General features: G+C 42.7%; 1 protein-coding gene across 1 annotated transcript in view; it reads right to left on the reverse strand.

Annotated features, from left to right (window-relative positions):
* The window catches only part of MORC3 (MORC family CW-type zinc finger 3), a 121,553-nt gene that overhangs the window by 42,467 nt on the left and 63,805 nt on the right, over positions 1 to 15,281 (reverse strand). Inside the window, exons 7-10 of the mRNA XM_082246955.1 lie at positions 11,753 to 11,900; positions 3,625 to 3,756; positions 813 to 932; positions 632 to 729 (exon numbers count right to left, since the gene is read on the reverse strand). Coding sequence (XP_082103081.1) covers positions 632 to 729; positions 813 to 932; positions 3,625 to 3,756; positions 11,753 to 11,900 — 498 coding nt within the window. The remainder of the gene's footprint in view (positions 1 to 631; positions 730 to 812; positions 933 to 3,624; positions 3,757 to 11,752; positions 11,901 to 15,281) is intronic.

The raw sequence follows: 15,281 nt of genomic DNA on the forward strand, positions 1-15,281 counted from the left end.
ATATGGGGCCCAACATTTTTTTTTTGGGGGGGGGCGGCAGGAATTTTATGTGCTTGGGTGTAACTACCTGAAAGACCCTGCATGTCTCCTCTGGGCTCCACTGAATGTATTGCAATGCAGATTGCACTGCAATATATCCCCTCACGGCTATGCTAGCCGGGGACACTAAGAGCTTGACCCGGAAGTGACATCATAGCAAGAAGGGAAGGAGAGAGGACATCCACCATGTCGGTCCTGGGCCCGCCGATGGGCAAGCGAAGCTTGGGAAACATGGGGGTGTGTGGGTGCAATCGGGCGGCAGCGCAGCTGCTCAAATGCATTCACCTGACAGGCAGGAATCTGCCTGTCAGTTTCGCATACAATCCTGGTGGCTGCAGCCACCAGATTGTGTGTGAAATTCCCCGGTCAGGTCCGGATATCGTATGGACTTGGCAGTGAAAGAGTTAACAGACAGGGTGTTGTATACAGGGACAGGTCCAGTTTAGGAATTTTTAATTTTGACTGGATTGTGCCATTTACATTTGTGGTTAACCTGACAAACAGGATTACATTCTGATTACTGCTTGGCTGGTGTGGACGATTACGTCATTGGATAGAGTTAAAGAACAGTGAATATAATTCTCGCTCTTACCTATAGTCATTGGTGTAGTCGAAGTCTTGTTTGTTATGTGTGGGTTTTAAAAAGTTACATTCAATAATGCCAACAACACCAACTCCCATATTGTTAGCCTAGAAAAATGAAAAACATTTAAAAAAAAAAAAGACTGATACAGAAATTCTACAGCCTGTACAGTAATAAACAGAATGCGTACCTTTAATTGGCAGCCAACTCGAACGTAGGCCTTAATGAGCCTGTTCTTGTGATACATCATTATCCCATAATGCTCTTTGTTCCGGCAGTTGTATCCAAAAGTAATTTTCACCGTTTTAGGCTTACCATGTTAAGGAAATTATGAGCTCTTATCGCGCTGGTAAAACACTGAACAACAACATTTCGCCTGAGAAGGTTAATAAAATAAGGTGAAGCAATCATAATGTTTAAAATCAAAAAGCTAACAGTGTTGTAATAAGTGACAGTGCAGCTACATACATAGAATAGCGTGCATATGAAGAACCAACACAGGGTGATGAGGAGAAAATCTCCCACCCATAAAAGTGTAATTTTTTGTGAAGAATCAACAAGTGGGACACAATCATGAAGTGGAACGAAATTTATTGGATATTTCAAACTTTAACAAATAAAAAACTGAAAAATTGGGCATGCAAAATTATTCAGCCCCCTTAAGTTAATACTTTGTAGCGCCACCTTTTGCTGCGATTACAGCTGTAAGTCAATTGGGGTATGTCTCAGTATCAGTTTTGCACATCGAGAGACTGAAATTTTTGCCCATTCCTCCTTGCAAAACAGCTCGAGCTCAGTGAGGTTGGATGGAGAGCGTTTGTGAACAGCAGTTTTCAGTTCTTTCCACAGATTCTCGATTGGATTCAGGTCTGGACTTTGACTTGGCCATTCTAACACTTGGATATGTTTATTTGTGAACCATTCCATTGTAGATTTTGCTTTATGTTTTGGATCATTGTCTTGTTGGAAGACAAATCTCCGTCCCAGTTTCAGGTCTTTGCAGACTCCATCAGGTTTTCTTCCAGAATGGTCCTGTATTTGGCTCCATCCATCTTCCCATCAATTTTAACCATCTTCCCTGTCCCTGCTGAAGAAAAGCAGGCCCAAACCATGATGCTGCCACCACCATGTTTGACAGTGGGGATGGTGTGTTCAGGGTGATGAGCTGTGTTGCTTTTACGCCAAACATAACGTTTTGCGTTGTTGCCAAAAAGTTTGATTTTGGTTTCATCTGACCAGAGCACCTTCTTCCACATGTTTGGTGTGTCTCCCAGGTGGCTTGTGGTAAACTTTAGACGACACTTTTTATGGATATCTTTAAGAAATGGCTTTCTTCTTGCCACTCTTCCATAAAGGCCAGATTTGTGCAGTATACGACTGATTGTTGTCCTATGGACAGAGTCTCCCACCTCAGCTGTAGATCTCTGCAGTTCATCCAGAGTGATCATGGGCCTCTTGGCTGCATCTCTGATCAGTCTTCTCCTTGTATGAGCTGAAAGTTTAGAGGGACGGCCAGGTCTTCGTAGATTTGCAGTGGTCTGATACTCCTTCCATTTCAATATTATCGCTTGCACAGTGCTCCTTGAGATGTTAAAAGCTTGGGAAATCTTTTTGTATCCAAATCCGGCTTTAACCTTCTCCACAACAGTATCTCGGACCTGCCTGGTGTGTTCCTTGTTCTTCATAATGCTCTCTGCGCTTCAAAACGGACCTCTGAGACTATCACAGTGCAGGTGCATTTATACCTCTGCAATGTACTCAACAGATAGATGAAATGTATAATGCAAATATGAAATGTATAATGCAAATACACATCCAATCCATAGATCCCCTGATATTCCTCAGACTCCAACAGATCAGGTGCTGGTCATCCTTTCTCTGCATATAAAGCTCACACTATGGAGGCCACACAGAAAAGTATATAGTGTAGTATTTTATTAAAATAATACCAATAGAACATAAAAAAGGCAATCGTAATCATCATTACATTTGTTTGCACTATCACCACTTTTTTAGGATGGTTGCCACCTGGTGTTAATTTTCCCTCATTTCATGCATTGCTTATTTGTGTTGAATTTTTTTAAATTTGATGATTATAAATTCCAGCATTTCATTTACGAACACTATTAAATGAATGCAGAATTTCTGAGCGCTGCACTGTCACTTTATACATCTGCATAGAAGGTTAGCTGATTACCTTACTTTATGCTAGCTGCTTTTTTCTGTTTGCAGCGCTCACTCATATTATTACACATACAGTGCTGTGGAAAAGTATTTGCCCCCTTCCTGATTTTTTATTTTTTTTTGCATATATGTCACACTTAAAAGGAGCTGTAAAGTCAGAAGTTTTTTTTTTCATCTTAATGCATTCTATGCATTACGATAAAAAGTCTTGTGTGCAGCAGCCTCCCCAGCACCCCTAATACTTACCTGAGCCCCATTTCTGTCCAGGAGTCCCTCAGCCGTCCAGGACTTTCCCTCCTGATTGGCTGAGACAGCAGCGGCACCCTTGGCTCCAGGAGCTGTGAATCAAAGTCAGTTAGCCAATCAGGAAAGAGAGGGGGCGGAGCCCAATGGCAGCTCTGTGTTTGAATGGACACACGGAGCTGAAGCTCGGCTCAGATTCCCCCATAGCGAGCCACGCTGTGTGTAGGATTGAACCTACATGAGTGACCCCATAACAAGCAGCTCGCTATGGGGGACCCCAGAAGAGGAGAATGGGGGCTGCTCTGTGCAAAACCATTGCACAGAGCAGGCGAGTTGGACATATTTATTATTTTAGAAAAAATTCCTTTAGAATCGCAAAAAAAAAAAAAATAATAATAATTAACCCTTTGTTAAGAGCATATGCTATTGCAATCAATGGATTACAACAAGCTCACAGCTTGTTAAAAACAAAGTTAGGCAGCTGCAGGGCTACTCTCACTTTTGTAGCAAGAAAACCTCTGATAAGATCAAAGCCTAGTGCAACAAAAAACAACTGGCTGTGTAGTAAAGGATACAGCCAGAAACTTGGGTCTGTAGACATCCTTTTCTATGAGGGCAAGGCTTTTGGAAACAAGTTGTGTTTGAACTTTTTCACCTCGGAGAATGATCTGCATCCTTGGCTTCAAATAAAGAATGCTGCAATATGCCTGTAAATAAAACAAAAGCTCAAAATTAACATTTCCTGCAAGGAGATTGCAAAGTCGTATTTTACGGTAGAAACAATAATACACTACATTAAATGTTTCTGGAAATTTCTCATACTCCACTTATTTGGTAATATGCCTAGAACAAGCTTATCTAAAAGAATCGGCAAGGCTCCGGCTCTAGTTCCATCACCTAGTGGTGAAATCAGCAGTGGTCAATTTAGTTTCTTTAACCTCCCTGGCGGTCTGATTAGGTCAGGATTTCTGTACTAAAAGCGCTACATTGTTTTGCATGGAAATCTGTTTTAGATTTTAAAACTAACCTTCCCCTGCGATCCCCCGCCGTCCTCCGGCTGTGTGCTCAGCAGATGCCGGCACCTGTCTTCCGGTTCCCTTCCCTGCGACGTAGGGGAGTGGAACCGGCGGCAATTTCAAAAATGTAAATAAACCAAATGAGATGATACAAAGCTGTGATCCTAACGGATTACACTGTATAATGCCATTTCAGCACAGGATTTCACCTGGTGACTTTTCCAGTGCCCTGCCTGTGCTTTTCCAGTTCTTTGTGCCTGGAAAATTGAGAACGACCATGGCGTCCAAAAAGCATTCTTTTTGCGCAGAAGCGCTTTTAGATGAACTGGAAAACAGTGACAGCGAGTTACTTGAAGAACTGAGCGATAGCGACTCGTAGGAAAATTCATCATCAGGTATGGAAAGTGACGACAGCGACGATTCTGATGTTTCTTTCTGGCACATAGCTCCGTTGGAAATTCTGAAGAATCATTTGATATACTTCCCAAATTCTACAAGCTATGTGCCAGAAAGAGACATCAAAATAAAATTTTGTAAATTATAAAATTTTGTAAATAGATATGTTTTTTCCTGCACTGATGATGCCGCACTGACGGGCACTGATGAGGAGACACTGATGGGGTGGCACTAATGGGGTCGCACTGATGCAGCACTGATGGGCACTGATATGTGGCACTGATAGATAGCACTGATATGCAGCATTGGTGGGCACTGATGGGCGGCACTGATGGGCACTGATAGGTGGCACTGTTGGGCGGCAATGATCGGCACTGATGGGGGGCACTGATGGGCACTGATAGGCAGCACTGGTGGGCAATAATGGGCACTGGTGGGCGGCACTGATAGATGGCGATAACGGCACTGGTGGGCAGCACTGATAGATGGCATTGGTGGGCAACACTGATAGGGAGGGCACTGGGGGGCTCTCTGAGCCCTGCTTGCCATCCCAGGTGGCCATGGTGGGCATCCCTGGTTGCTTAGTGGCACCCCTCCCCCCCCCCCCCATGGCTGCACTGGTAATCAATGTTCTGATTACCAGCACAGACCCCCCCTGTGATCAGTGAGTAATTAGAAATACTCACTCATCACCCCCGCAGCAGCACCGATCATCCCTCTTCTCCTCACTGACAGGATCTGTCAGGAGGAGAAGAGATCGAAGCCGTTACAACGGCTCTATTTACATTACAGGACGGCTGTGATTGGACACAGCCGTCATGTGATCAGGAGGGCCAATCAGAGGGCCCTCCTGCCGAATGATGTTGTTCTGTGTCCGAGGGACACAGGCACATTCTGAGCATGCCCAGTCTTGCTAATCTGCTGTCTGTTGGCCAAAATCTGTACTGACTGGCGAACAATCGGCCGTTCTGGTGTTGGCCAACAAAAATTTTAATGCCTGCACGACAGATTCTGTTCGGCCGAAAATGCGCTGTTAGCTGTCGGAAGCATCATACTAACAAGCCTACAATCGTCCGATCGGTCGCCGGCCGAATACTTACGGCTGACAATCGGTACGTGTGTATGGGGCTTTACTGCAAATGGAATGGGGACATGGGTAGACGAACTCCCAATAGCACTAACTACCATTAGAATAACGCCACGAGAAAAACATGAATTGTCTCAACTTGATATATTGTTTGGACGACCACCAACACGGGTACCATTAACACAGGAAAAAGTGACTTTGCACAGTGGACAGGATGCCCTGCTTGATTATGCAACTGTATTCTCTAATACCTGTTCTAGAGTTACTGCAGCATTGCCGGTGGAAACCGAAGCCAAGACACATGGACTGAAACCTGGAGCTTGGGTATACATAAAGAATCACACACCTGGTCTCCTAGGTGGAAGGGGCCTTTTCAGCGTCTTGTAATTTAACCTACAGCTGTAAAACTACAAGATTATAAATACTGGGTAAAAGGTTCACATTGCAAGAAGGCACTGCCACCTACCACCTGAAAAAGCATCCAGGTCTGGCAAGTATTTAACTGAACCTTTATCCCCTAGGTCTCCACCGCTTACTCGGGCAAAAGCCAAGAAGCAACAGCAGTAAGAATCTTAACGGGCCCAGGCCTGATTAAAAACTATGGGGACTGATCTAATGTGCAGGACTCTCGGTAATGATCACAAGTTCTCTGGCATACTACTGATGTAACCAGAACCAAGTTAACATATCTTGCAAGCTCTAACATAGAACTATACTGTTGGTACAGTAGACCCTGGTCTCATTAGCTTTGCTACTGGAAAGGTTATACAAAAAAAAAAAAAAAAAAAAAAGGCACTCAAGGAATACCATGAGGTTTTCCTGGAGCCCTTCCATAATGCTTTCGTGTTTGCAGGCTGCCAGGAAGTTAAATCTTTCTAAATGTTGGATATGCACACATGCCCCTATTAGTCATAAGACAATGCCACTGTTGGGAGTACCCATTTCTTTACAAGGAATTGAAGATCAGGCTCATTTCAGTAATTCAGTTTTGGAAATGCTAACCAATCAGTGTCTTTTCCACTGCATACCAACGTACCTATGAAACCACCAGTAGTTTGCATAAACTTTACTCAACTGTATCCATATAATTCAGGACATATTAATAGTTCCAGGAACATAGGAGATTCTGGTTGCATGGACAAAGCTCCTCTCAAATACTGGTATGATGGGACTCAACTATTACGGAATAATGATACATACAAGGAACTATACAGCCTCACTATGACAACAGGTTCCCGAAGAAAAAATATAAACCTAAATCAACGTTTATCTGGTTATAATTTCAAAAAAGCATGTTCCACACCAATAGGATTTTATTTCATATGTGGAAAGAAGGCATACAACTGGATACCATTAAATGCTAAAAAGGAGTTTGTTATTTTGGGTAGGTTATTCCTGCTACTTGGTAGGTTGATAATGAATTTTAAGATAAATTATTACATAAAGTACCTCAACATCTGATAGGAAAGAGGGAATTATCTACATACATCAACAGTGATCTACAAGTAGATACAAATTTGACTCCAGATGACTCCGTTCTCCATACCTTGGATTAACAGATGCTGTATTAAAAAGACTTTAAAGCGGAGTTCCACCCAAAAGTGGAACTTCCGCTTTAGGGAGTCCTGACCCCCCTGACCATGTCCTTTTTTTTGGGGGGGGGGGGGGGGAGAGCAGGTACCTAGTTTTGACAGGTACCCGCTCCCACTTCCGCTCGGAGCGCCGCTCTGAACGGAAGTTCTCCTCTCCCCCTCCCTCCCTGCAATCTTCTGGGACACGTCAGAGGTCCCAGAAGATTGCGGGCCAATCACGGCGCGCAGCGCAACTCGCGCAAGCGCAGTGGGTACCCGGCTGTGAAGCCGCAAACTGTCACAGCCGGGTGCCCACAGCAGTGATGCCGGCGCCGAGGGAGAGGATCGAGGCTTCGGGCGGCCGCATCGCTCGACCGTTGGACAGGTGAGTGAATGGCTGGAACTCCGCTTTAAGTTTTATCATAGATTTAGCAGATCTTATGGATAACCTTATTGCCTTATATGACAAAAACTTTTATATTGTTGCTAATGAACTAAAAATTATTTAAAAAGGAGGTTCTTCGACATGGGCTGGTGTTGGATTATTTAACCACTTCTGGACCGGAAGATTTTCCTGCTTAATGACCAGGCCCTATTTTGCGATATGGCACTGCGTGATTTTAAATGACAATTGCGCGGTCGTGCGATGCTGTACCCAAATAAAATTTATGTCCTTTTTTCCCCCACAAATAGAGCTTTCTTTTGGTAGTATTTGATCACCTGTGCAATTTTTATTTTTTGCGCTATAAACAAAAAAAGAGCGGCAATATTGAAAAAAAAAAAATTATATTTATATTTATTTCACATTCTGCTATATGACATCCCCCCCCAAAAAAAAAAAAATCTAAATTTAACATTTTAGGCCAATTTGTATTCTGCTACATATTTTTGGTTAAAGAAGAAAAAAAAAAAAAATCGCAATAAGCATATTTTGATTAGTTTGCGCAAAAGTTATCGTGTCTACTAACTACGGGAAAGATTTATGTCATTTTTATTGTTTTTTTTTTTACTAGTAATGGCGGTGATCTGCGATTTTTTGCGGGACTGCGACATTGCGGCAGACAGAGCGGACCCCTGACTGACATTTGACACTTTTGGGAGTACCAGTGACATTACTACAGTAATCAGTGATAAAAATATGCACTGTTACTGTAATAATAACACTGGCAGGGAAGGGGTTAATACTGTTGGTGATCAAGGGGTTAAATGTAAGCCTAGGAGAGTGATTCTAACTGGGGGGGGGTTGGGCTTTTGAAATGATCACACAGACATGCGATCCTATGTAGCAGGATCACATAGCCTCTGATCATTGCAGGGAGAAGGACGGACGGCTGTGTTTACATCAGCCGTCCGTCCTTTTCTCTCAGCGGGGAACGATCGCCGGTGTCAGGCGGCAATCGGAGCCGCCTGACACACGCGCCAGCTTCCCTGCCGACGATCGGGGGCGGGAGCACGCCAGCGGCGGCGTGCGCTAGCACCCTAGCTCCTCCCAGGCAAGATGCCGTCTATTAACGTCACTTTGCCTGTAGCTGCCACTCTGCAGTCCTTAAAATACAGCACGCGGTCGGCAAGTGGTTAACTGCTAGCCAAGGAGGAATGTGTGCCATTATGGGCACTGCATGTTGTAATTACATTTCTAATGACACTAAAGCAGAAGATGCTATTATTGATCACATAATAAAGCTCAGCAATTAAAAAATTATTTCTGTGAGACACGCACTGAAAAAGCATGGACTGGTCGGGATGAGATACTAGATCGGCTTAATCCTCTCAACTGGTTTTCTGGAATAGGTGGATGGTTTTCAGGGTTGTTTCATGGAGTGCTTTATATCACTGGTAATTTTATATTCATATATTTAATGATTAAATGCCTACCTAGGATTCCTAAATGTTGCAACAATATGTCAATATGTTCACTAAACCTACCTCAAGGTAATGACCCTCTTTTTGAGTTCTCAGAACCTATGGATTCTAGAAGCTATGCAAAGCCAGAATATCCCTATATATACAGAAGAATCTAAACAAAAGGAGGGACCTGACAAGTTCACCTAAATATGAAGACATATTTAAAGATTATAATGTTTCAAATTATAGGGTTTATAAGAATATTTGTTCATAATTGCTTCTGTATATATATATATATATATATATAAAGGATATGTAATGTTATGGCATTATATAGTATTATAGCTTTTATCTAACATATATGCATGATATGTGATATTGTAGCTTTTACGAAATAATATGTAGGCAAGTATCTAGTGGAATGAACTAACAGTAATCTGTCTCGCTAGTATATGGTGTGTTAACAAGAACAGGCCTTAATAAGTCATGTACTGTATGAGGTTGCAATAGCAAGTACAGACCTTAAAAAGTTATATATTCTGAGATAAGCCATAGTCTGACCATAAACAAAAATGTTCTAAAACCTGTTTGTTGGCTAACGAATATGTAATTGGGGAGTTACAAATGTCATTTTTCATTAAAGTATTGGCGTACTTTGGAAAGTCCCACACGTCGTCATTGATGAAATATAATCCTAGTGTTTAAGTAAGTAGTACTTAATAATGACAGCATGGTAATATTTAATATATAGTCAAGACAATTGTGAAAGCTTTAATAGAAAGGTCCCATTTATCTATGTTATGAGATCATGGCTTCGCATGCCAACAAAATGTGTATAAAAGTACGAGTTGTGAATCTGTACGCTACCACTTGTCTTCTGGCTAGCTGGTGGTCCAATGATCATTGTATATTCTGAATAAACCATATACAGATGACGAAAGCTGATTGGCGTTTATGTCCTTCCTTGAAAGACATAGGTATGCGTAGCCTATTGCATTAGGATGTGCCACCCAAAGTTCACATACATAAACACACATTTACACCCCATTATAAAAAAAATAAGCGTTTTAAAATGTATTAAAACATGGACGTGTCAGTAGTTTATTTTTAGTTATATTTACAATTTAAAAAAAAAAATTGTAATTTTTTTATTTTATTTTTTTAGGAGCCCTGTTCGGGGGCTTTGGTGAAATATTAGGGGTCTAAACAGACGCCTGGTGTCTCACTTTTTAGACAAAGAAAGGGACTGAGGACAGATTCTCCAGTCCCTTTCTCTGCAACCTCAGCTGCACTGGACGGTGAAGGAATGGGAAGTGCTCAGTATTAAAGCGGAGTTCCACCTAAAAAAAAAAAAAAAAAAAAAGACATAAAAATACCCCCGGGACAGTCAGGGCTAGTGCATTCCACAATGGATAGCCTCTGAACTGTCCCGGGTTGCACTTACCTGCAAGAAGAAATACTTACCTTGAAAATGTATTGTCCAGCGCTGCCATCTCAGGTGTGAGCAGCTTGAAGCCAGCGCGATCCTCTTCTGTGTCCTCTTCCGTCTTCTTCGGTCCCACAATGCACTGCACCGGCCCCGCCGTCACTTCCGGTGCCTGCGCGTCATCCCTCCACAGCTTCTGGGCATGCCCAGAAGCTGTTTAGAAGGGAATGACGAGCCCGCACCGGAACTGACATCGGGGCCGGTGCAGGCGCATTGATTCCTGGGAGCGATGAAGTTCAGCTCCCAGGAATCATTGCAAGCCAGGAAGTGACGACGGGCCGTGGCCACCGAGGGGAGGAAGAGGAAGTAAGGTAAGGATATTTTCTTCTAATCCAAGTTAAGTAAAAATAAAAAAAAAAAATGCGATTATCCATTTCTTTTTAAGGTGACCCGGACCAAGAAGATGGACAGAAGTGACATTTTAGGGTGGAACTCCACTTTAAGCAGCTTCCTGTTCCTTCAGTTATGAATGGACAAAGGAGCGATCAGTACAGATCACTCACTGTATTCATTCAGAAAATGAAGGGGCTGGTAAATGAAATATTTACCAGCCTCTTCCCCCACTCTCCATCCTGAAACATCCCTCTGAGTAGTCAGCGGGAGAGGAAAGTCAGCAATGCTACAGGTGGGAGGGCACAGGGGACCGGGCAGCCTGGGGGAATTGGCGCTGCACCGCCCATGTGACTGGATCAGCTTCAGAAAAGGTATGTATAGCAAGTTTTGCTTTATTAGATAGGTTCGTCTTAGATTGTGCCTTCAAGCAGATTTAGAGATTTTTAGTTTTAGGCTGGACTTCCCTTTAAAGTATAACTAAACGCAAACCTTTTTTTTTCATTGCTACCTTTTTCTTTGTATTCAGGAACAGGAAAAGCAAAAACGAAATCTTGTACTTGAGCCTAGTGAAAACAGGCCTATAGAGGTGCGTGAATGTAGGTAATTACGTAAGTAATCCTTATTTCTTGACAATTTGTTATAATGTTTTGCGCTTATCTAACTGGGAATACCTCTTTTGCTCTGATTTATAGTACTCTATTTTGAACTCTCATGCAAAAAAAAAAAAAAAATTCTGCATGATGGAATGCTTGCGTGCCGGAAACCACTATCCAATGTTCATTTGTACTGAAGTGACTACAAGGACATTTTAAGACTGAAAACACCTTTCACAAGAAGACTTCATGTAGCGCCTCACAAGTATTGAGGATAAGGTCTCCTCTACAGAAGAATATGTGAAATAGCATGACTATCGAATGGTATCAGCACACACATACAAAGCTTAACCGCATATGCGAACACTTGACATACACGTAATGAGTAGTCACTGTCTGGAGCAACTTGGTCCATCCTGTCTTGCTTCTTATAGCCCTTCTTAGAAGAACCATCAGTCTCCTCCGGAATTCTTATGTCATATTTATCATTAACAAAATCAAATTCTGTACATCCACGCTTGTCCCTATGGGGAAAAAAACAAAAGAAAAACCTTTAAAACCAGGAACAATATAGGTTCAAGTATATTTAAAGCCATTTAGTTTAGTATGGAGTAGTAAAAAGTTAAAGGTCTTCACTGTCTCTTAGACGGCCCTCTAGCAGGAAGTTCTAGAACACTTCATGCTACCCACAGCTGACCAGCTTTATGGAGATGCCGATTTCATTTTCCAGCAGGACTTGGTACCTGCCCACAGTGCCAAAAGTACCAATATATGGTTTAGTAATCATGGCATCGCTGTGCTTGATTGGCCAGCAAACTCGCCTGACATAAACCCCATAGAGAATCTGTGGTTTATTGTCAAGACTAAGAGAAAGATGAGACACACCAGACCCAACAATGCAGATGAGCTGAAAGCCACTAAAAACCAACTTAGCTGTAAGCCATAATCACCAAAATTAAAAAGAAAGAAATGATTGAAATATATCACTGTGTGTAATGAATCTATAGAATATAGGAGTTTCACTTTTTGAACTGAATTACTGAAATAAATTAACTTTTTGATGATATTCTAATTTTTTTAGATGCACCTGTATGTTCTCCCAAGAAAACTTTAAAGTGTTACTAAACCCAGGAGCCTGTATTCACTATATCTGATCTCTCACAGTGCACAGAACGTGAAAATGCAATTATTTTAGTAAATATAAACTGCTAAATACCTTTTCTCATCAGCAGTATATAGCAGTCTTGTGACTTCTATCAGTGTCTGGTTAAAGCTTGTAGGAGGAGTTTTCATTCTCCCCTGATTGTCTTATGAGAATGCATGCCTCCTGACTCTGTCTGGACAGTGCTGATTGGCCCTGTGATGATCACATGCACGCTTTCAAAAAAAAAAAAAAAAACCTCTCTCCACCTGGTGTGTACTGCTAGAGTTCTCCCATGGCTCTGTACTTTTAGACGATGGATTGGGAACAGTGGAAGAGAGGATCAGAGAAGGGTGTGACAGAGTACATGAATGCTTAATTAAAAAAAAAAAAAAAAGGCACTGCTGTATGGTATGGGCAGGGAGGCCCATACTGTAGAGGGTATAGGGTCATCGCGCTTGGGATAGGTATAAAAAAATAAAATAAACGTTTGCCCTTTGAGAGCCTAGCAGCTAACACCATAAAGACTGGTGGCGCTCTATCCTGGCTGTCATTGAAAGCTCTAATACCCACCAACAATTGACCTCTTCCCCAGCTTGGCTGCCGAGCCCCTCTGGATTAACCACCTTCTTTGACGTTAAACACTGGGGTTGTGGCAGCAGGTAGCTGCCATAACCCCGATATTTTTTTAAAACGGCGGGTGGTCCAAGTCTACATAAAATTGGTCCCAGCGGGTTCACTTTTATGGGCAGGGGGGAGAGGTGGTCCCACCTGCTGCCTCCCGTTCGTTCTCCCCGCTTACTGGAGCTGTCGGTAGTGGGGAAAACAATCTAGTCCTCTCCCCTCCTGGGCAGAAGTCGAGTGAGGGCAAGCTGGCCCCCACTCAACTATAGCCTTGGAGGACCGGAGCTTCCTCCCAACGGCCTTAAAGGGCCCATTTTTTTTCTTGATGAAAAACAATTACTTTTTTGTTTTTGCTTTTTAGTGTAGATGTGAGATCTGAGGTCTTTTTGACCCCATATCTGACATTAACGAGGACCTGTCCTGCTTAGTTCGATTACAAGGGATGTTTACATTCCTTGTAATAGAAATAAAAGTGATCAAAAAAAATTTTTTTTTTTTTTAAAAAGGGACAGCGTAAAAATAAAAAGGTAAAATAAAGAAGAGAAAAAAAAATTTAAAAGCACCCCCGTCCCCCCCGAGATCGCGCAGAAGCGAACGCATACACAAGTCGCGCCCCACGTATGTAAAACAGTGTTCAAACCACACGTGTGGTGTCGCCATGATCGTTAGAGCAAGAGCAATAATTCTACCCCTAGACCTCCTCTAACTCTAAACTGGTAACCTTTAGAAATTTCTAAAGCATCGCCTATGGAGATTTTTAAGTACCAATGTTTGTCGCCATTCCACGAGCATGCGCAATTTTGAAGCATGACATGTTAGGCCTCTATTTACTCGGCGCTAACGTTATCTTTCACATTATATAAAAAAAATGGATTTTTGTAAAATCTTACCGTAAAATCCTTTTCTCTTAGCTCATTGACAGACGTAGTCCTCGGTGATACACCACCTTCGGGTTATGTTGCCTCCACAGGAGCAGGACTAGACAGGAAATTAAAAAGCTCTGGCCACACCCCAGGGGCAGTCCCAGAGGGTATATCCTCTCTCTCTCTGCCTCAGCAAATCAGTTATGTGAAAAAGCAGTCTTTAGAGATTTTAACCCAACTCAAAAAAACAGAGGGGCGGGGACTACGTCTGTCAATGAGCTAAGAGAAAAGGATTTTACGGTAAGATTTTACAAAAATCCATTTTTCTCTAGCGCTCATTGACAGACGTAGTCCTCGGTGATACACCACCTTCGGGACGTCCCAGAGCAGTATCACAACTGAGGGGTGGGAAAATGGAAATCAAATCCCAATCTAGAAGGCCCAACCGGTGCCAACTAGAAGTTTACAATGCTCATCCTTAATGATGAGACTCAACAAAAAAAGAGAAAACAATTTTTTTTTTTTTTTTTTTTCCAAACAGAAAAAAACCCTCGAGGTAGACCACCGGTCTCAAATTGCGGCCTGCAAAACCTTGCGGCCAAATGAGGCATCCGCCGATGCCGTCACATCAATTTTATAGAATTTTGTAAAAGGTATGTACTGACGACCAGGTGGCCGCCTTACATACCTGGACCACTGACGCCTGATGGCGAAAGGCCCAGGAAGTACTGAGCGCTCGAGTGGAGTGCGCCCTAACAGGGAACGGAGGACTCTGACCCTTAATAGAATAAGCCTGTACCACCGTTTGTCTAATCCATTTGGCAATGGTCGCGGCAGATGCAGGCAAACCCTTTCTGGGGCCATCCGTGATCACAAAAAGTGAATCCGTCTTACGGAATGATTCCGTAGCTTTCAGGTATACCCTGATTGCCCGAACCACATCTAAGGAATGCAACGCATGTTCCCGATGATGCTTGGGCTGAGGACACAAGGAAGGTAGTACAATATCTTCATTCAGATGAAAATCTGAAAACCACCTTGGGAAGAAAAGATGGCTTAGGATGAAGTACTACCTTATCCCTATGAATCACTAGGTATGGGGACTGGCATGATAATGCAGCCAGTTCTGACACCCTGCGAGCAGAAGTAATAGCCACCAAGAAGGCCACTTTCTGGGATAAAGTAAGCAAGGGAATCTCCCTGATGTTTTCAAAAGGAGGTTTCTGTAGAACCGACAAAACCAAATTAAGATCCCAAGGCGGTAAGGGCGCGCGGAC

Source organism: Pelophylax lessonae, assembly GCF_965119305.1.
Source record: "Pelophylax lessonae genome assembly, chromosome: 2".
Taxonomy (NCBI): Eukaryota; Metazoa; Chordata; class Amphibia; order Anura; family Ranidae; genus Pelophylax; species Pelophylax lessonae.